The sequence below is a fragment of the Myodes glareolus genome, chromosome 7 (genome assembly GCF_982192425.1).
Source record: "Myodes glareolus chromosome 7, mMyoGla1.1, whole genome shotgun sequence".
Lineage (NCBI taxonomy): Eukaryota > Metazoa > Chordata > Mammalia > Rodentia > Cricetidae > Myodes > Myodes glareolus.
In genome coordinates, this window is record NC_142032.1 from 14068598 (window position 1) to 14090683 (window position 22086).

The 22086-nt window shown below is 42.5% G+C and overlaps 1 protein-coding gene and 1 pseudogene across 4 annotated transcripts in view; both read left to right on the top strand.

The window, feature by feature from the left end:
• The first annotated feature begins 321 nt into the window (after positions 1–321).
• LOC148121301 (small ribosomal subunit protein eS12 pseudogene) lies at positions 322–693 on the top strand (annotated as a pseudogene).
• A 5112-nt stretch (positions 694–5805) lies between these two features.
• Positions 5806–22086, top strand: part of Cfap43 (cilia and flagella associated protein 43) — a 91567-nt gene continuing 75286 nt past the window's right edge. The window contains exons 1-4 of one of the 4 annotated variants that reach the window (XM_087907821.1): positions 5806–5995; positions 7293–7546; positions 13695–13791; positions 15870–16037. In XM_087907821.1, the coding sequence (XP_087763947.1) occupies positions 5931–5995; positions 7293–7546; positions 13695–13791; positions 15870–16037 (584 nt within the window). In that variant the 5' untranslated portion in view covers positions 5806–5930. The remainder of the gene's footprint in view (positions 5996–7292; positions 7547–13694; positions 13792–15869; positions 16038–22086) is intronic. The other 3 variants (XM_087907822.1, XM_087907819.1, XM_087907820.1) reach the window with 3 other exon arrangements.

A 22086-nucleotide genomic window follows, 5' to 3' on the forward strand; every position in this document is an offset into this window, starting at 1 on the left:
CCAACTCTGTAGAGTTCCCTTAAACACAGAGCTCCTGGAGGCTGGTCCTCACAGTAGCAATATTTTACTATATGTTATTCTGAAAAACATTTTAAGAAAGTTATTTTTTTCCCTTTTTGAGAAAATGTCTCTCTTCATAGTCCTGTCTATCCTAGAACTCACTATGTACACCAGTCTTTGAATCCACAGAGATCCACCTGTCTCTGCCTCCCAAAGTGCTAGGATTAAAGGCATTCGCCACCATGCATGGCTAAGACACTGATTCTTTACAATAGAAAAGCATCTTTTCCCTGTCACTGCCAAGACTCATAACTTATCGCCATGGCCAAGGAAGGCTTTGCTGCTGGAGGTGTAAGGGACATTAATGCTGCTTTTCAAGAGGTGCTGAAGATTGCCCTCATCCACGAGAGCCTAGCATGTGGCATATGTGACGCTGTCTTAGACAAGCGCCAAGCCCATCTTTGTGTGTTTGCATCCAACAGGGATGAGCCTGTGTATGTCAAGTTGGTAGAGGAACTTTGTGCTGAGCACCACAGCAGCACAATGAAGGCTGAAGACAAGGAATCAGGAGAATAGGTAGGCCTCTGATAAATGGGTGTAGACGGACAGCCAAGGAGAGTGGTTGGCTTCATCTGTGCAAGGGTTAGGAATTATGGTAAAGAATCTCAGGTCAAGGGTGTCATCAAAGAATAATTTACACCAAAGAAATGAATAAAAAATATTTTGCCTCATGGGGGGAGAATACAAAAACTTGCATTGTTAAAAGGCAACTGTCTAAAAGTGAAGTAGAGCTGTTTATGCAAGTATAAATAAATTCAATATATAGTATTAAATTAAAATGCTGCAGAATAGTATGTTCAAAGATAATCTAGGTCATTGTTCACCTGTTTAAGAGAGAGAGAGAGGATTGAGTGCTGTTGATAGGATCATCTAATGGATGAGAAACTTAGAGATCTGTAGTTGTTTGAATGTATTTGGCCCCACTGAGCTCATAGAAAGTGGCATGTGGCATTGTTGGAGGAAGTGTGTCCTTTACACTGGGCCATTTCTCCAGCACCATGCCTACCTGCAATCTCCACACTCCACACCATAACGGACTGAACCTCTGAACTATAATGAGCCACCACAATTAAATGTTTCCTGTGTAAGAGCTTCTGTGGTCATGATGTCTCTTCACTGCAATGAAGACCTAACTAAGACAGTTCAGATGTTAGCTCAAAATCAATACACTTTAAAAGGACAGAGCTGCTTTCCCAACTGCAGTCTGGCCCTAGACTCTCCGAAAACTGCTACCATACCGTGTCTTTTCTCAGAGTCACATTTCCTCATGGTTTAACACCTCTGAAAGCAGGGATTTGTCCCAAATTGCGGTTCGCTGGGTGGAAACAGTACTGCTGTTTGAACCCACAGGACAGATGCCCATGGCTTGGAATAAAAGCCCCAGAGAGTAAGAGAGCACATTTGCTGTGTCCTTAAAATAAAAAAAAAGCTATTATAGGCACAGAGGGTAGTTAGTGCTGGAAGGTAACAGCTCTGGAGACGACAGGCATGATCTAAAATGCATTTCAGATGATCTGGGTTCAAAATAAGCAGGCTGAAGCAATATTTCAATTTATGCCACATGCAATTTCCTTTTCTTAGACTCAACAGATTAAAACAGGAAAAAAATCTATTCTAAAGGAGCTGTGTTATGAAAACAGTTTGCCTGGGTTTAAAAGAGTGATTTATTCATGCAAAGTAAAAGTCCTCCAATGCTGCTATGATTTAACTGACAGATATTTCCCCTTCCCACTTGACCTTATATTTAATTCAGTCAGCTTCCCTCGCAGCCCTCCTTCTAGCTTTGTATCTTTCAGGAGACCTGAGTTTAGTTGTAAACTAAGAACAAACACACACTTCACCAACTGCACCTACTCTCCATTTGCACCCACTGTGAAATGGGACCACACATCTGTAGTGCACATTTTATGTAAACATCCACTTTGTTGTGCTTGAGACAGACTTTTGCTGTGTCACCCTGACAGGCATTAATTTCACAGTCCTCCTGCCTTCAGTTCCCAAATATCAAAGGTTCTTTTCGCATTGTTTGATCTGAAGCCAAGCACAATCACTACTCCCTCAGCACTGACTTCCTGTTGACTCAAGCTTTTGTCACACAACACAGCATGTACTGTCAACTCACCCTGGCAGGGAAGCCACAGAGCATGCTCCTGTGTGGGAGAGCCCAGTTCTCTAGTCCAAAGGAACAGAGAAACATGAAACACCAGGGAGGACAAAGCAATCGGCAGAAAGTCACATCACAGGAGGGAAAATAGAATGTGCTGAAAGTGTCACTGTCTTTGAGCTTTTGTGGGATGTTAAGACGAATTGAGACATGTAGGGAACCCAGCGAAAGAACAACAACAACAACAACAAAACAACAACAACAACAACAAAAACCTGCAGCTTTAACTAGTTTTAGCAGAAACATGCTGTCAGCAGCGGCCAGGATGTTTATACTCTATGAGTTCCTTAGGACTAAAGCAAGATAAAACCAGCAAGGCTTCAGATGATACACAAATGGCAAGCAAAGAGGAGAAAGTGTTAGCAAGAAACCTATCCCCCCTCAAGCCCTTAGTCAGTGTCCAGAGCCAAGTAACATGGCAGATGATTCCTCAGAGCAGAATCGCAACCTTCTCTCAAGGTCATGCCACTAAGCCATGCATTATAGAATCCCTAATTTTAGAGGTTTTCTCTAAAATAGCACCTTTGCTGTGTACTGCAATGGTTGCCCTACTTTGCAGAAACTCGAGACTTTTGCTACAAACATTGACTCTTTCCCAGAGCCTACACAGCTACCTGATAAGCAGTAGAATGGAGTAGAAGACCTGATGTCTTCACACTATGTCTGTTCCACTGCATTGACACTGCTTAGCGTTGAGGCAGAACCTCCAGCTCTTTCCAGCATGGTCTGAGAAGCCCTATTGCTCTCTCTTCCAAACCCCACCCTCTCAGAGAATCTCCAACAAAGAAAAGGCACCCAAAAGCCCAACTCCTTCTTCTTGGCCATTGCTGCAGCCCCTCCCCTGAAGCTTAATCTGGCTTATTGCCTCGGCAGAGAAACCTATTATTGGGCTACAGAAAACCTACTACTTAGCTCTGCCTCTAGACTGTTGATCATCTGAAAATGCTTTGTTCAAGACTACAGTGCCAGGTGAACTGTTAGAGCAAATTTGTACTTTTTCCTCCTCCACCCTGGGGCTTCTCAACATCTTTACTCCCTCAGACACTACAAGATTCAGAGTAAAGAACCAAAGCTTCTCCATTTTGTCCTCCGCCTCCAACTGAGTCTTGAATAAGCTATTTCCCATAAAACATTCCAGTCCTCAGAAATGGCTAGGGGCAAAAGTAACAGAGTAGCCCTGTACAGAGAACCACAGAGTGTCCCCACCTGAAGGTCAGCCGATAAGAAAACTTGACAAGCAATAGGCAAGGTTCAAATATAAAATTTCTGAAAAGTCCCTAGATACGAGTCAATCACGATTAAACCTGTCATCCTACACTGTACTAATGTAATTTTCTGGTTTTTGCCTTTAAATAATGCCCTCTAGAAGGATGGGGTACCTCCACTTGTAGTGAAAAACTGTAATTTGTGAGAATCAGAATGCCTTGAATTGACTAGTAGAAGTTTAAGCAAAGAAAACAAGTCCAGTCAGTTTACAAAGAGTGGGTCTTGTACACATGATAACAGTTACCAGACACACACACACACACACACACACACACACACACACACACAAAATAAAAAAAACCCTACAGATTGCAACCCTGCATAGGGGCCACTGAGACCCTCACACAACAGCACTTCCGCCAGACATCTGTCTGTTCAATGTGTGTTCGGCCTCAGACTGCAGCAATTGCATAGGACAGTAGCTTTCAGGCTGTGCCTTCCCCTGAATGACACCATATTATAACAACTGTGGGGTTTCAGCTCAGCATCAAGCACCCCAGTCCACCCATTGCCATTTGCGGGAGCCCAGTGAGCCTTGCTTGGAGCTCTGTGTGCGAGTCTCACGTCAGAACACTTGGGTGCCTGGGGTCCCTGGTGGTGCTCATGTGTCTCTTTTCATCTGTATGGATTCCACTCTTGCCTTCACTGAGGCCCCTTTGGAACCTTCAGCCTCTTTAACTCTTTCTTAGTCATTCCATAAACACACATTCTATAATATATATTGTATGTGTGTGTGTGTATGTGTAAAATGGTGCATAACTCGAGAGCTCATATTAGCATTTAGAATGGAACTGAGATTGCCAATGGCCACAGTTACCACCGTAAACTAGGAGTACTTGATTAACTAAAGCCAGTGGATTGATGGAACTTGTGAGTTTATTGTTTTAAAATAAAGTCTGGCACATGTAAATACACAAATGTGATCATTTATGTTTCTGAAGTAACTCATTTACTGTCACTGTCTGTGAAGAGAGGGAGAGGAGCAAGGCTTCACATCTCCACCCTGTCAGTGAAATCAGTCTGAGAAATTCACATAATTGGGATTGGAGGAGTGTCCTAATTCAGGTAAAGACCAGACCACACACACACAGAGAGAGAGAGAGAGAGAGAGAGAGAGAGAGAGAGAGAGAGAGAGAGAGCAACAGAGAGAGAGCCTCCAGCTAGAGGCCCTTTCCTTTCCCATGTCTCCATGGTTTTCCATCTTTTTGTCCTACCTCATCTTTCTCGTTGTTAAATGTCATTGCTGACGCTTACTGTTTCAAATATTTAATATAGTCTTCTTGGTTTTTCTCTTTAAAACTTCCCCTTGCTTCGCCTACTTGAAAACACCAGTAGTTTATTGTGGTAAGGACAAGCGTCTAAGAAAGAACATGCTGACTTGCCCCGGAATCAAAGGCCAAGGAAAGAACACCCAAACCCTGATTTCATCCCAAGACCAAGAAAAAGAATCCCATCAATTCCTGACCTTGCCCCAAGATCAGGCCCCACAATTCCTGCCAATTCCAGGCCACCCTGAAAAACCCCAAACCCTGGGAAACCCTCCATAAATCCTGCCTTCTACTCAGTCCGTCTGCTTCTTGCCCTAGCAGAGCCAGTCACCCTCCTGGGCTTTTCCCTCCCAATAAAGCTCTTTGATGAGGTTTGTAGTGCGGTATGGCTTTCCATGGTTCCTGGTTGTCAAGCTTCCATTTCTAGCCGACCTGTAGTACTTCCACTGAAGAAGCCCTCTCCCTCAAAGCTGTAACGCTTCCATTGGGGAAGTCCTTTCCTTCAGAGCTGGAACACTTAATTGTGTTGTGACTGTTCCGGGACCATGATCAGTCATTACCGAATACATAGTATTTTCTTTGGAGAACCTCTGTTTGGGCTTTGTTTTGTTTGCTTTAGGTTGACAGTAACCTGGTAAGAAAGAAAGACCCTGAAGAAACGAGGGTGAAGCCCCAGGAAGGAAAGGAGGAGGACAGAGAAGGGGAGAGGGGGGAAGAGCATGGCCTATCATTGGCCTGATTATTTTTGACTGCCTCCTCTGATAAGAGGGGACAAGTTACAGGACCATTGAGACCTTGGCACTTAGGCAAGTTCCTGCTTCTCACCTTCCTTTGGGTAGAAAGTGGGCTCAGGCAGTGAGGGAAATAAATAAATATTTCCAGACGTGTCGCTAGGAGCAATGTGGCCGGGCCAGCATGCAAAGCCAAGAGCCGTTTTTACAAGTATTTATACGGAAACTCTTTGTGGCAGGGCAGAGCCTCAGCAGCCTGCAAATCCAAGGGTCCCACTGCTCGCTTCCCCGTATAGGCGTGGCCCACCAGCCAATGGGCGCGGGGCTCTCGGTCTCCGGGTTACGGGTGTAAACACTGGCGTCTCCGCGGGCGCCAAAGCCCGACCTGGCAGGACCCCGAAGTAACGGCCGGCCGCGGCCCGGAGTGGCCTGAGGGTAGCCATGGCGCAAGGCCGGGAGCGCGAAGATGTCCCCACGCACTTCGCCAACGCCTCCCTGTCGGTGAGGTGCGACATCGCGGCCGCGCGGGGCGGGTTGCAGAAAAACCTGTCGCGACCCCCACCCCTCGGGCCCTCCGGCAGACTCGCTCTGCTTCTCCTCTCTCCTCCCCTCCCCAACCTCTGGCAGCTTCCTCCTCTGGCAGCTTCCTTTGTGCGACCCCCTTGGTGCCCCCACCGGATGATCTCCCCTCGGTTTCCCACTACAGGGACCCTCGCTTGTCCGCCCAGGATTTCTTTTCCTCCTCCCTTTGTTTCTGCGCCTCTTCCCGCCTCGGTATTTTCTGCACTTTGAGACCCGTGGCTCCTGCATATTAACCCCTTCACCTGCATCGTCTTAGGCGATTATCATCAACTGAGGGTGGATCGATCCCTACTCCCTCCCTCTCACTCCGGATTTATGTGCATTGATGCTGGCCCTTGGAAATCTGAAAGAGCCATATAACAGGACTTTTCTTCCACGTTCTGGGTGCTGCTCGCGATTCACTTTTACTACTGTTCTCTTCCCTTTCCTGAGGGACTCAGGAAACCTATGTCCTTCACTCTCTTGCCACCATAATATCTAAATAAAATGAAATTTTCCTTATCTCAGACGTTCCTTTCACTATGGGTTTACCGCACAAACTTCACCTAACATGTGCCTTTCATGTATGTTCTAAGCCTTTTGTTGGCATAGATTTTGTATCCTTTTGTTTCCCGCGTTTATCTGTATCTAAAGTCTGAAACAGAGCACATACTCTTCATATGTGTAAACTGCCAGGCACTTGATGTGTTTTCCAACCATATAGTGTGCTGTTCCACTCAAAGGGTTTTGTTTTGTTTTTTAATTTGTCTAGTTGACTTTTTAAAACTTCCTTTTTATGAGCATTGGTGTTTTGCCTGTATGTATTTCCTTGTGAGGATGTCAGTTGTGAGCTGCTATGTGGGTGCTGGGAATTGAACCCAGGTCCTCTGGAAAAGCAGCCAGTGCTCTTAACCACTGAGCTATCTATCTCTCCAGTCCTGGCTTCATTGAGTTTTGATTGTTTGTTGTTTGAATCTTTTAACTAAATTGAAAGAAAAGAGCCCAGATACATTGCTTTCTTCAAGCTCCTTTACCTACAGAGCATCTCACCGGCCCAAGACCTACTGATCTTTAAATTTCTATTATTCATTGACTCATATTGGTTTCCATAGTGAACACGTGTGGTTATCTGAGCGATGGGAACAGAAAGGGGGTTAAAAATGGACCGATGTTTTTCTAGTGGCTGTGTTAAAAAGGAAACACAAAGGCATTGCATTGACGGCGAGCTCTCTTTTCTCAAAGATGGGTGCAAGGATTCCCGAGTCAGAACGTCCATTTCATCAACGACAACACCATCTGCTACCCTTCTGGGAACTACGTAATATTCATTAACCTTGAAACCAAGAAGAAGACTGTGCTCCAGTGTATTAATGGAATTGTGGGCGTCGTGGCAACCAACGTTCCTGGTGAAGTTGTGGCTTTCTCTGACCGCAGACTAAAACCCGTCATCTACATATACAGCTTTCCTGCACTGTCCAGAAAAAACAAGTTAAAAGGTATCTGGGAGACCCTCCCCGCAACGCCCTCCCACCCCTGGAACTGAAGCAGTTTTTGTTTATGTTTTCATTGGAGACAGGGTTTCTCTGTGTTGCCTTGCCTATCCTGGAACTTGTTCTGTAGACCAGGCTGGCCTTGAACTCAGAAAGTCACCTGCCTCTACTCGCTGAGAGCTGGGATTGAAGGGTGTAGCACCACCACACCTGGCAACTCAAGACTGTTCTTCTGTGATCAAATCTAGTTTTTAATGAGTGAAGGTGGTTTATATTGTGAAAAGGTTCTTTTAAATAGAAACAGTCAGGCTGATCACCACAAGGTTCATTGAGTCGGCAATCGCCTTCTGATTCAAAGTGTGCTGTGCTTCCTGCCAACACTGTTGCAACCTCAGAAACGACTCCAAAGGGCAGAAACAGCCTGCTATGTTGACACATGCCTGGGCACCCGGAAACTTAAAGGCTGAAAAGGAAGGCTCATTGTTTGAGCCCATGCGCAGGAGGCCAGCCTAGGCAAGTTAGGAAGAAACAGCCACTCCCTCAAAAACACACAGATCAGCTCCCACCCCAGACCTACCAAACCAACAGCTTAGCTTTAACAGTCCTTCTCGGGTGTTTTGTGTGCATTTTAAACTGTGAGAAACACCGGGTTAGAGAACTGACTTTTCCGGGACAGTGTTTCCTCTTCTTTCCTGGTGATTTACTAAGTTCTAACATGAACTGGCGCTTGTGTAACTAATAAAAATACGTCTAAACCCCAGTGTTCTTAACCACAAAAAAATGGGCTAAATGTGGTGTTTCCTGTTAAGTTTATGGTGATGCAGCAAGCACTTGTCCATGGTTACCTGTTATTTTTGTATTGCTGTTAAATCATTCACAGATACAGCTGGCCTCCATGGACTGAGCTTGCTGTGTGTCTCCAGGAATCTCTATCTGATACCTGCCCCCATTTAACACACCTAAGTCTGAGTGTTGTGATTACACACACATGTAACCCAGACTTTTGGAGACTGAGGAAGAAGGATCCACAGCCTAAAACCACCCTGAGCTAAGAATGAGACCCTGCTCCAAACTAACAATGAAAAGTCCACGTGCAGAACAATCAGGAAGCTTGTCTTTGGGGGAGCCTTGGTTTCAGAACCATGTGGGTCACACAGGTGTTTGGGTCAAGTCAGGCACCATCTCTGTAGTTTGTGTGTTATTTCTAGAGAAATCGGTCTGTGTTCTTCACAGATTAAGTCACCTTAATGAAGGTTGTTATTGACTCGGGTACCAGCCTCCAGTCAGCACCAGGGAATGCAAAAAAATTCACGAATGCGGTGAGGGCTAGACTTTTCTATCTGAGAGTAAAATAAGGAAACTCGGACAGTTTCTGATGGTAACTTCCTCTTTGACTTCATCTTAAATAATCCCCTCTGAGATTCTCTGTCTCCACACAGCTGCATTCTTTACCCATACAGTTACATATCTCTCTTTACATACATACGTCTCTCCTACATGGCCACACATCTCTACACGCAGTTACATCTATAGCTTCATCTTCCTTGTCTCCACACAGTGACATTCTACATGCATTCTCCACGCTTTCTCCACATAACTACATACCTTCACACATCTCACATCTCCCTGCACACACCCCTCATTCACACTCTGCACCGCTCCTGTTCCAGCAGCTCTGTGCAAAGCTCAACACAGCTTCCTCTCCGTCACAGCCACACTCTGGACAATTACATGTTATTTTTTCAGTACCCAACCCACTCTCATAACACAAGATAAGTCACACAATTTTTCTCAGAGTTGGGAGGTCACACTGACCATCCAGTGAGTAACACTTGGTCATGCACGTAGTTCTAAGTTGGTGAGGGTTCCCAGATAGAAAATGGCATTGAAATTCAAGACTTAATGATAACAGTTAGTTAGCTGGGACCTTGAGTGATAGGAAGTACATGCAGAAAGTCCATTCCTGCATAATGTCTATGTCTACCAAAGTTGACTCAATCCTGACCTTGCATCAGCAACAAACACCTGGGAAATTGACCTCGTGTATTTCTCTCTAGGGGCAAGCAGTTTGCTTTGAATTTGTTCTGAAGTCTAAAAGTTAACTGTCTTTGTGACTGAGAATACTATCACTTTCCTATGTCAGAGTAATGAAAAATATCCTAGTATTATTTCTACTTATCAAAATTACACACTTTTAAGTAGAGATCATCTTCCTGACCATCCACAGCTATGTGTGTGCCCAACAGATGGAACACATACTTGGGATGAACACACAAGCAGTGGGAAACACCCATAGCTGTTATTAGGGAAGGAATGAAGTTCTTAGGAAGAAGTGAAGGGAAACATGAGAGAAATTACAGACAGGAGCAACTGGTTTCCATGGTCCCACAGACTTTGCCTACTGGGGCTCCCCCACAGAGAGTCACTTGTCTGTGGCTTGACCTACTGAGTCCCAGTTGTCACCTGCCGTATATCCCCACAGCCCTCTGGAAGACGTAATCAAATCATAAATCAGGAACTGTTTGTATGGACTGTAGCCACACTTCGTGTTTAAAATGCTTCCAGCTTGCTAGGCAAGGCATTACATGCTTTTCATGTCAGCACTCAGGCATGAAAGAGGCAGGCAGGTCTCTGTGAGTTTGAGGCTGGCCAGGTCTACAGAGTGAATTCTAGGACAGCCAGAGTTGTTGCACAGAGAAAACCTGTCTCAAAAACAAACAAACAAAAAGATGCCCTCCATTTACCTCCATTTAAGTTTATGTCTCCAGCCCCAGGCAAGCAATCAGACATTAATTCAAACCAGTAGCCAACATTCATATTGCACATCCCTAGAAGAATTCACAATAAAAACAAATCATCAAAGATATCTATTATCATCAGGGTCATTCAGTGTCAACCAGAAGATCTAATCAGTACAATAAAATTGTTGACAAAAATGTATAGCTGTGGGACAGGAAATTATGCAATAGTCTGCTAGAACTTAAGAGGAAATGCTTATCAAGGATACTTATTTCAGAATCAACACCCATATAAGTAGATTAAATACTTAGAAATAATTCAAAGACACATCAGGGACCCAGACTTAAATATATATTAAAGAGTTATACAATATATATTTAAGTATATGATTCCATGGAGACATATTCCAGGATAGAAATCATTATTATTATTATAAATAAATATTTTCTAATATTTGTCACAGAAAGTCACTCATAGGCTCATTGTTTTAGAGAGTAGAGAGTCCTTAAATAATTCCAAAGTGTTTCTGAAACAAATAAAAGAAGGAGGTAGCAAGGCAGAGGGTCTTTGTGACGTTGAAAAGCTTAGGGAATTAGGAGACTGGTATGCCTTCATGCGGGACCCCAGATCAGTGGAGCTGGGAAGAATACCAGATCTGGAAAAGTGACGTCAATAGTGAAGAAACTCACAATCCCAGGGATGTGGATTGTTCAGCATGATGTCAGAAAAACTGACTATTTGAACTAACATGTCAAGACAGACATCTTGCTCATTAGAACATATCCCGTGGAAACAGGATTCAGCAGAAGCACGCTTTTTTGAGAAGTAGTAGAAAATATGGTAGAATACTCTATTTCAGGTCAAGGATTTTAAAACGATTGACATATTTACTAACAAAAGTAAAACATCAGAGAGATCACAAAAATTAGCATGCAAGTAACAGAATGAGGAAAATGGGTGGGAAATAACCGGATATCCTCACACCGTTTAGGAAGCAGTAAGAGAAAGACTGAACGAATGACAAGGCACTTTCTCAGACAGATCACAAATTAGAAATGATCGATTATATTAAACTGACCTGGCTCAAAATTGTTTTTGTTTGTTTTTTAAAGTGTGGCTTAGGTCCAGACAAATGACTCTCCAGATTAAAAGTTCTTGCTGGATAAGCCTTACTAAGCAGATTCAACCGCAGCACCCATGTAGAAGAGGGAAGAGAGAAAAAGACTCCAGCCAGATAGATGGCCTCAGACAGGCATGGTCATCCACATACACAAGCGCCAGTACACAGCATAGGTGGCAGCAGTCCAGGGGAGAGTTGTAGTGTGATGTAAATCCGGGGGCTGTGTTTGTGTCCGTGGAGACCAGTGTTTTTGGAGCCAGTCAGTGTGGAGAAATTGGTAGCCTCTTGCTCGCTGGCAGTGGGAACATACACTGATAGAACCCTCCTGGGGTCGCTATGAGAATTAGAGCGCAATTTTAAGAAATGCAGTGGTCTGGAATATGATCATAGGTTTTATACAAAGGAGTTAAGAGTATTGTAATTGTAAAGACAACAGCCCACAGCCCTGTCATGTGAACAGTAAATATGTTAAAAATTTCATGAAGGGTTATTATTGCGAGCATTACAAAGCAAAATTTTGAAGAAATATTAAAGACACGATAAAGTCCTTAATGTGATGTAAACAAGGAAATCAGTAAAATAGAACACTTTGTGTGATCCACATTATATTTTTAGATGAAGCATTTTGTGCACAATATTCAACCAACACTTATTGCAACTACAGAGAAGTTATATATACAGAAAGTATATCTGCATGTATTTCTACATGTAAACACATAGGAGAAGGAAACTGAGCATGGTAGTACACACCTGTAATCCCAGCACTGGGGAGGAGGAAGCAGGAGGATTTGGAGTCAAGGCCAGCCTCAGTTACATAGTGAATCTAAGGCTATCCTGGGCTACATGAGACTGTCTGAAAGAAAACAAGAGCAGAAAGAAATTTGCCAAACTTGATGTTAGGGTCACAAAGGTACATATTTTTTCTCTCTATACTTTTAAAAATTATATTCAAAATATCATATATTTAAATTTTTTGAATGTATAGTAATATTTATATTGTGTAACAGAACTTACTTGATATTAAATGTTGATTATAGGAAAACTAAAGAAAGAATATGTATTATTTGTATTGAGGTCTCGTCCCACAGAATGTTTATTTTTTTCATTACATACTCAATAAATACCTTTCTGTTGTTGTTGTTGTTGTTGTTGATAAGGCCATGTTTAGTAACTTTAATGACAAAGTCACACTCTAAGGATACTACAGTCAGTTTAACATGAGAAGTATGAGCTGGATAGATAGATGGGATGGTTCAGCAGTTAAGAACACTTGTTGCTCCTGCAAAGGAGCCAAGTTGATCCCAACAGTCACAAGTTTACCTGTAACTCCAACTAAAGGAGGTCTGGCAGCCTCTTCTGGGCTCTGCAAACATCTGCACACATGTCACACCCTACACACACAGACACACACATACACATACGCACACACACACACACACACACACACACGGTAAGTATAAAAATGGAAACAGTCATTAGAATGCTCAGAACAAGAAATCAGGTGCTAATATCAAGGCTGACCTTGGGCCTGTGCAACCGCACTTAAGACAAGCCAGTGAAGAGAAAATCAGCCCTGTCCTAGAAAACAGAGATGAACCTGTTCCTCATTCAGCCTCCCCAAGAGACCCTTGTAAACATCTCATTGCTAAGGTTTTTAAAGCAATGTTGTTTTTCTGCAGCTAGACATATAAAGTTGTTCTAAGAACTGGAAGAAACTGAGTTGAGGGCCAGATATGGTCTAAGGATTATAAATCCTTATTTATAACACCTATTTAAAATGTTAGCTAGAGTTATTACAACCTCCTAAAACATTTGAAGCTTGCATAACTGTTTTAATCCCAATGTCTCACATTTATGAGACATTAGGGTCATTCATTTCAAATCAGGCTGGGACACTATGGTGTAGTTTGCTCAGTACTACACCAAAGTCTAAAGACAGTGAGTGACCTAATGGTCTTAATAAAAATAGATTTTACTGGATGTGGTAGAATAATTCTATATTATCCTCACACTTGGAAGACGGAGGCAGGGGCATTATGAATTTGAAGCTAATTTCAATGACATAGAAGACCCTGTTTGAAAGAAAACAAGACAAAGCCATCACCAACAAAAGTGTTGAAAACGGTTCCTAACTGTGCCCTGAGCTTTCTGTTTGCAATCTTAGGTGGCCAGGAGGCCACTCACTTCGTGACAAAGTACAAATATGCAAATCACTGGGAAAGGAACACTTTCTGTGAGGCTTTGAGTTCATCTGGATGTGACAGTCAAGTTCTCGTCATGGGTTTTGTATTTTAGGCAACATCCTCCTGGACTACACTTTGCTTTGCTTCAGTTACTGCGGCACCTACCTGGCCAGTTACTCGTCTCTTCCCGAGTTTGAGCTGGCCCTCTGGTAAGTCAGTACCCCACACTGCCATCTTCCCCCAGTTTCACTGGGGAAACTCACGAAACTCCCAGACAAGGGAAGCTGGGAAGAATGAACATCCTAGTCACATGATCTAATATCATTTTTATACTCAGGTATGAAATTTGTCAGGATAAAAATTGTGACAGCTGAATTGCCATCTTTCCCTAGTACTGACATGTGCATGGTCTTAGAACTGAATTGCCATCTTTCCCTATGTACTGACATGTGCAGTGTCTTACGGCTTTTTATTGCTACAAAGAGACACCATGACCATGGCAACTCTTGCAAAGAAAACATTTAATTGAGGTGGTGGCTTACAGTTTCAGAGGTTCAGTCCATTATCATCATGACAGGGAGCATGGTGGCATGGCGCTGGCTACATCTTTATCAGAAGGACACAGGAAATCTACTGTCATGCTGAGTGAAGCTTGAGAAAAGAGACATCAAAGCCCACCCCCACAATGACACACTTCCTCCAACAAGACCACACCTACTCCAACAAGGCCACACCCCCCAATAGTGCCACGCCCTTTGGGAGCCATTTTCTTTCAAACCTCCTCATGCAGCATTTCCTTAACCAGGTGAAGCAATGACTTGATGTATATAAGTTTCATCTTTCCCTAAAGCAAGTGGTTTTTCTGAGTTATTAGCATGTTTTCTGCCTGTGTTGAAATTAGGATAGTCTGTGTACTCGACATCATCTTAAAGTTAGCAGTTCGTGGTGTTACTAGTGAGTGTTCAGGGTGGAACATTCCACCACGTTGACCAGCTGGGCAGAGAAACGGGTTAGCGCAGCAGTGATGTGCTGGGCCTTTTCATGTAGCCAACTTTGTAGATACATTCTCTGCCATCTATGACAGGAAGCTCTCCAGGGAGTTGGGATTTGGTTTTTGTTTGTTTTGCTTTGTTTAATGAGAAGGGCAAATGTTCCTGGGATGATTAAGGCCAGCTTTGTACATGAGCATGTCTACCTAAAACATCTAAGATTCCCACTTCAGGGAGTCAAATTGAACTCACGCGCCATTTTATTTTCCTTTACTAGTTTACCTTAGTGGGTATTTTGTGTGTGGCTGGGTTTTGAGAATCGAACCTAGATCCCCTGAAGGAGCATCCAGTGCTCAGAACTGCTGAGCCACCGAAAGCAGCCTCATGTGTTAGTGTGCATCTGTCATTCCAGCACCTGAGAGGGTGAGATAGGAGGCTAACCTTGGCTACACAGTTTGGGGTCAACCTGGGCTCCTGTTCTGTAGTATAAAACCTTCAAAAGGGATGAGAAAGAAAGAGATGGGGGAGGAGAAAAGAGGAAGAGGAAGGGAGGGCTCACACTATTGAAGACTGGTGATGTAATTCACTGGTAGAATGTTTTCAATCATGATTCATGCCCTGAGTTTGATTCTTACCACAACTTTCTCTCTCTCTTCCTCCTTCCCTTCCTCCCTCCCTCCTCAGCTTTACTGAGATGTAACTGATGGTGGTGTATACTGAACTATTCACATATAAAGTATACAACTTATATTTGGGCTAGATTGAGGGAGCCAGGGATTCCGACAAGATTCTAGCTATGATGGGCAAGGGGTTGGGATGGGATGGGAAGCCTTGAAGACAGGGGGATCAGGGAGCAAGGCAAGTTCAGGAAACACCAGGTCTGCTTTCTAATCCCTGCTCTGCTTGCCCCAAGAGTGAAGCAACCTCCACATTTTGGTGTGTTTCTGTTTTCCACCCCTCTAGCAAAGGACCTAGCTATCAGGATTTGAGGCTATTTTCTCAAATGTGCAAAATTAAGTGCTTGATATTAAAAAGAATTTTTAAAACACCAGTAAATAATCTGCTGTCATCAGTGAGGACCCTGGTACAATCGTGCAATATTAGACATATATAGTATTTCATTTCTTAGAGAATTCATTTAAATATAGTCATTTTAAAAATTTTGGTTTGTGTCATAGGCTATATAAATTGTATCACAAATTATGCTTCAGTTGATGTAAGTTGTCTCATAATAAGAATTTTCCCAAACGTAAAATTAAAACAAACTAATTTTTCCTCGAATACTGCTTCCCTTTAAGGAACTGGGAATCCAATGTCATCTTGTGCAAGAAGTCACAACCTGGAATGGACGTGAGCCAGATATCCTTCAATCCCATGAACTGGCATCAAATGTGTTTGTCAAGTTCAAGCATAGTGAGTGTGTGGACCATTGAGAGAAGTAACCAGGATCATCACTTCAAGATGAGGTGGGGGCCCGTGCTGTTTCACAACCACGTGGTCTTCATTTGCGTTCACAGACATCATTGGGCCTCTTTGATGAATTAAGTGGCTTCAAACAATACTCACAACCATGGACACACACACACACACACACACACACAGTGTATTATAAATTATAACAGTACTCAGTATCTGTAATAAGCTTGGAGTGGCTGCTCACACTTCAGATTCTCTTTGACTTCCCAAGTCCTCTAAGAGTTTTTTCCAGCATGTTTAATTTTGCAAAATTTGATTTATTTAAATTAATACATTTTAAAATTTCTCTCTCATATATTACATCCCTATCACAGTTTGCCCCCTCTCACTTCCTCCAGCCTCCTCCTACCACTCCTCTCCCCAGATCCAACCTCCGTCTGTCTCCCCTCAGAAAAGAGCAGGCCTCCCAGGGACATCAACCAAGCACGGCATATTACGTCACTATAATGCCAATTACATACTATCAAACCAAGTCTTCAAGAGGCAACACAGCAGGAGGAAAAGGGTCCCATGAGTAGGCAAAAGAGTCAGCGTCTGCCCCTGCTCCCACTGTTAGGAGTCCCACAAGAACACCAAGCTACTCAACCATAACATATATGCAAGGACCTAGGTCAGACCCCGACAGGCTTCCTGATCTCTGTGAGCCCCCATGAGTCCTGGTTAATTGATTCTGTGAACCATATTCTTTTGGTGTCCTTGACCCCTCTAGCTCCTTTGATCCTGCATTTTCCTCCTCCACCGGATTCCCTGAACTTTGCCTAATGCTTGGCTGTGGAACATTGCATCTGTTCCCATTGGTTGCTAGATGAAGTTTCTCTGTTCCCTTTGATGAGGACTCTGTTGGGCTCCAGTCCCAGAATACCCTGCAGACAGGACAAACTGTAGGTTGTAAATGGAGGCTGCAATTTCATTTCCCAGACACCCAGACCCGAATAATCATACAAAAACTATATTAATTACAATGCTGTTTGGCCAATGGCTCAGGCATATTACTAACTAGCTCTTACATCTGAAATTAACCCATTTCTATTATTTTATATTTTACCATGAAGTTCATGGTTTGTTGCCTCACATCTTTCTTCTTGGGCAGCTATATGACCCTGACTCCGCTTTCTTTCTCCCTGCATTCAGTTTAGTTTTCTCACCTACCAATATTCTGCCCTTCCATAGGCCAAAGTAGCTTCTTTATTAACAAATGATAATAAAACATATTCACAGAAAACAGAGGGGAATCCCATATCAGTAGTAGAAGATTTTAGGGTTGGATTGGTGGTCTAGTCCCTCCACTTGAGGCCTTACATGATTACAGAAGTTGGCTGGTTCAGATCGGTGTCCCACATTACTAAGAGTCTTTGCTAGAATTACACTTACAGATTCCATGGAGTTTCCCTTCCATTGGGTTTCCAACTTGCCCCCAAAATGCCCCAAATTCCAGTTGTTTCTCCCAATATTTACTCTCTCACCATTTGATCCCTTCTGTTCCCAACCCCACCTGCCACCAGTCCTCCAACAAAATCTATTCTATTGCTCCTTTCCAGGGGGATCCTTGTGCCCTCCTTAAGCCTTCCTGATTGCTTAGCCTCTCTGGGTCTGTGAGTCATGGCATGATTGTCTTTTACTTTACAGCTAATATCCACTTACAAATGTGTACATACCATGTTTATCTTTCTGGATCTAGGTTATCTCACTCAGGATGGGTTTTTCAAGTTCCATCCATTTACCTACAAATTTCATGATGTCATATTTTTAACAGCTGAGTAATATTCCATTGTGTAAATGTACCACACTTTCTTTTTCCATTCTTCTGCTGAGGGTCCTCTAGGTTGTTTCCAGTTTCTAATCATTACAAATAAAGTTGCTGTGAACATAGTTGAGCAAGTGTCCTTGTGACAGGATAGAGTGTCCTTTGGGTAAATGCCCATGAGTGGTATAAGTTGGTCATGGGGTAGATTGATTCCCACTTTTCTGAGAAACCACCATATTGATTTCCAAAGTGGTTTTACAAGTTTGCCCTCCCACCAGCAATGGAAGAGTGTTCCTCTTGCTCCACATCCTCTCAAACATAAGCTGTCACCTGTGTTTCTGACTTTACCCATTCTGACAGGTGTAAGATGTAATCTCAAAGTCATTTTTATTGTATTTCCCTGATGGCTAAGGATGTTAAATATTTCTTTAAGTGTTTCTTGGCCATTTGAGTTTCTTCTGTTGAGAATTTTCTGTTTAGATATGTACCCCATTTTGTTGTATTATTAGTTTGTTCATGTCTAGTTTCTTCAATTCTTTATATATTTTGGATATTAGCCATCAACATCTGTCAGATGTGGAGTTGATGAAAATCTTTTCTCATTCTGTGAGCTGCCATTTTGTCCTATTAGACAGTGTCCTTTGCCTTACCGAAGCTTTTCAGGTTCATGAGATCCCATTTATTCTTTATCTTAGTACCTGAACTATTGGTGTTCTGTTCAGGAAGTTGTCTCCTGTGTCAGTGTGTTCAAAGTTGTTCTGTAGCATGAATAATAAAAACCTAGAGACAGAAATTGGGGTTCTACCTGAAAACTAGAAAAGCAAAGCAGCCAAGCCACTAGAGAAGTCTTACCCCCTACCAAGGTTGGGTGACTGCTGACTAAGCCACTTAAGCCTCTCTCTCCTCCCGTTTTATATTCCCTCTAGTGCTGGGATTAAAGGCATGAATCCTTAGGACTAGGATTAAAGGTGTGTGCCACCACCACCTGGATTTGTTTCTGCATTGATCTTGTGTAGCCCAGGGTAGCTTTGAACTAACAGAGTTCTGCCTTTGTTTCCCCAAATCCTGGGATTAAAGGTGTGTGTTACCATTACCTGAACTCTAGTGGCTTTAATTTGCCTCTGGTCTTCAAGCAAGATTTATTTTTTAAAATACAAATAATACACTACTAAACTGTTTCCCCACTTCCTCTTCTATCAGACTCAGTGTTTCTGGTTTCTATATTGAGGTCTTTGATCCTTGGACTTGGGTTTTGTACAGGATGGTAATTATAGATCCATTTACATTCTTCTACATATCAATATCCAGTTAGATCAGCATCATTTGTTGAAGATGCTTTCTTTTTTCCATTGTATATTTCTGGATTATTTATCAAAAATCAAGTGTCTATAGGTGTGTGAATTGACGTCTGGATCTCCAATTCAACTCTATTGATCATGTGTCTGTTTTTAATGCCAATACCATGTGGCTTTTACTACTTTTTCTCTGAAGTACAGCTTAAAATCAAGAATAGTGATACCTCCAGTTCTTTTGTTGTATAGGATTGTTTTAACTATTCTGGTTTGTTTAATTGTTTGTTTGGTCTTTCCTCTTGAAGCTGAGTTTTGTTCTTTTAAGATCTGTAAAGAATTGTATAACTGGAGATTTCTTTTCCTGCCCAGTCCCATATCCACTTTTAAAATGACCACTCTGAGGCTTAATATTAATTACAAACTGTTAGGTCTACTAGCCCCTCAGGCTTATCATTAACTAGCTCTTAAAACTTAAATTAACCCATTCCTATTATTCTATATTTAACCACAAGGATTGTGACTTGTTACCTCACATCTTGCTTCTCTGGAGACTGGGGTATCTTCCTGACTCTGCCTTCTTTCTCCCTGTATTTAGTTTGGATTCCTGACTAGCTGTATTCTGCCCTGCTATAGGCCAAAGCAGCTTCTTTATTAACCATTGGTAATAAAACATATTCACAGCATACAGAGGGGCATCCCACATCAGAATTTTGATGAAAATTGCATTAAATCTGTAGATTGTTTTTGGTAGGATGACCATTTTTACTATGTGAAAAGTACTGATCCATGAGCATAGGAGATCTTTCCATTTTTTGATATCTTTCTCAATTTCCTTCTTCAAAGACTTGAAGTTTTGATAATACAGTTCTTTCACTTGCTTGAGTGTAATTAAAGTTACTCCAAGATATTTCAGATTCTTGTGGCTATGATAAAGGGTGGTGTTTCCCTTATTTCTTTCTCAGCTCATTTGTCATTTGTATATAGGAGGGCTACTTTTTTTAAGTTAATCTTGTAGCCAGCCACTTTACTGAAGGTGTTCCTCAGCTATAGGAGTTCTCTGGTAGACTTTTCGGGGTCACTTGTGTATACTATCATATCATCTGCAAATAGCAATACTTTGACTTCTTCCTTTTCGATTTGTATCCCCTTGATCTCCTTCACTTGTCTTGTTGCTCCAGCGAGAACTGCAAATACTCGATTGAATGGATACGGAGAGAATGGACGGCCTCATCTTGTTCCTGATTTTAGTGGAATTGCTTTGGGCTTCTCTCATTTAATTTGATGTTGGCTGTTGGCTTCTGTGAATTGTCTTTATTATGTTTAGGTATGTTCTTTGTATCCCTGATCCCTCCAAGACTTTCATGATGAAGGAGTTGTATTCTGTAGGTGACACTTGTGTCTGTAGTTCCTGTTCACTTACCCGGATTTTCCATTTTCAGAAGCTCCTCAGTTTGTGGGCTATTTTTTCTGCTTTTATTTCAGTTTTCGGGTCTTGAATAGTTTCCTATCATCCATTTGCTTTTCTTCCTGGTGTTCTTTATTTATTGATTTCCTCCAAATTTTTGGTTGTCTTTTCCTCAATTTCTTTTTTTGAAAGAAAAAAGTTTTTATTTTCTCTCTTTAAGGACTTCTATCACTATCATAATGTTGTTTTAAGGTCTTTTGGGGGGGGGGGGGGGTTAGCTGAGCTGGAATATTCAGGCCTTACTGTAGTAGAATAGCTGGAGTCTGATGGTGCCATATTACCCTGGCTGTTGTTGATTGCATTCTTATACTGGCATTTAGGCATCTGGGTTTGGGCGTTATAGAGCTAGGTCCTGCTTTCTGAGTTTTTCTTTGTTGATATGTGTATTGTTCCTTGGTTTCTGTTTCGTCTTTGGCTTTCTAGTCTTTGTGGCCTGGATTTCTGGTAGTTGGTGTGACCTTTGATCAAGCTGGGAGCTGACTTTCTGGGGTTAGTTTGGTCTTTGTTACAGCAGGGAATCTCTGTTCTTCTGACTGGTGTGGCCTGTTGGGAAGTACCTCATGCTTGGAAGCAGGACCTGGCCTCAGAGCTGGTGATGAGGTAGGAGGGCTGGTCATTAGAACAGAATCTAGGGAGTGGGACAGTTTAGCTGCAGAAGGGCCACTCACCTGTTCTGTGGCCTTCAAGTGAATGTTTTTAAATGTTACTATTATCTAAGAAAGGACCCCAGTGACTTTTGTTCCCATTTTTTTGGTACTCTACCAAAGACTCTAAAATCAGCATTTGTTGGCTATAGGAAGCATGCAGAGCGCAGTACACAGTCAGCCATGTTATTCGAGCCAGCGTCCACAGAGTAGAGTCATGCGAGTTACTCATTTAAAAAGAAATGTGTCACAGGACGTCCTGGACCAAATAGTGATAGCTGACAATGGATGTTTGTTGCATAGAGTTCAGAGTCCCATAGTACCACGGCGTTGACCATTTTCAGTGAAGACCAAGGGATGCTGGAGAGATATATAGATATATATAATCTTCAAACTGCAGTTTTTGAAAAACCATCCCAGGAGTCAGAAAAGAACTGGAAAAGAAAAAAAAGCCAATTGTTCACACCGGAGGCATCTAAGAGTTGTGGTTAGCACATTTTCTCCGTCAAAGTTGTTTTCACAAGGGCCTAGAGAATAAACAATCTGTCTCCAGTCATTGGTCACACACTATCTCTTAACAGAGCCGGTGTTGTCCACCAGAGCTGCATTGGGATAGGCACCTGACTTATTACACCCTTTCTTCCTGTGAGTCCCTCAAATGTTCCACTGTGTTTCTGAACCTTGACTTCTTCATATACCAATGAAGTAAGGGACACCTAAGAGGACCGGCAGGGCCCAGATGCTCTCAGTCACACATCCAGGCAACATACTCTATTTATGTGACCATTCTCCACCCATAGACCACAACCAAGAAGCCTCTGGCTTAATGCCATAAATTCTCCAAACCCTCTTGATAATATATCATGGGCTGAAAACAGACATAGGATAAACTAC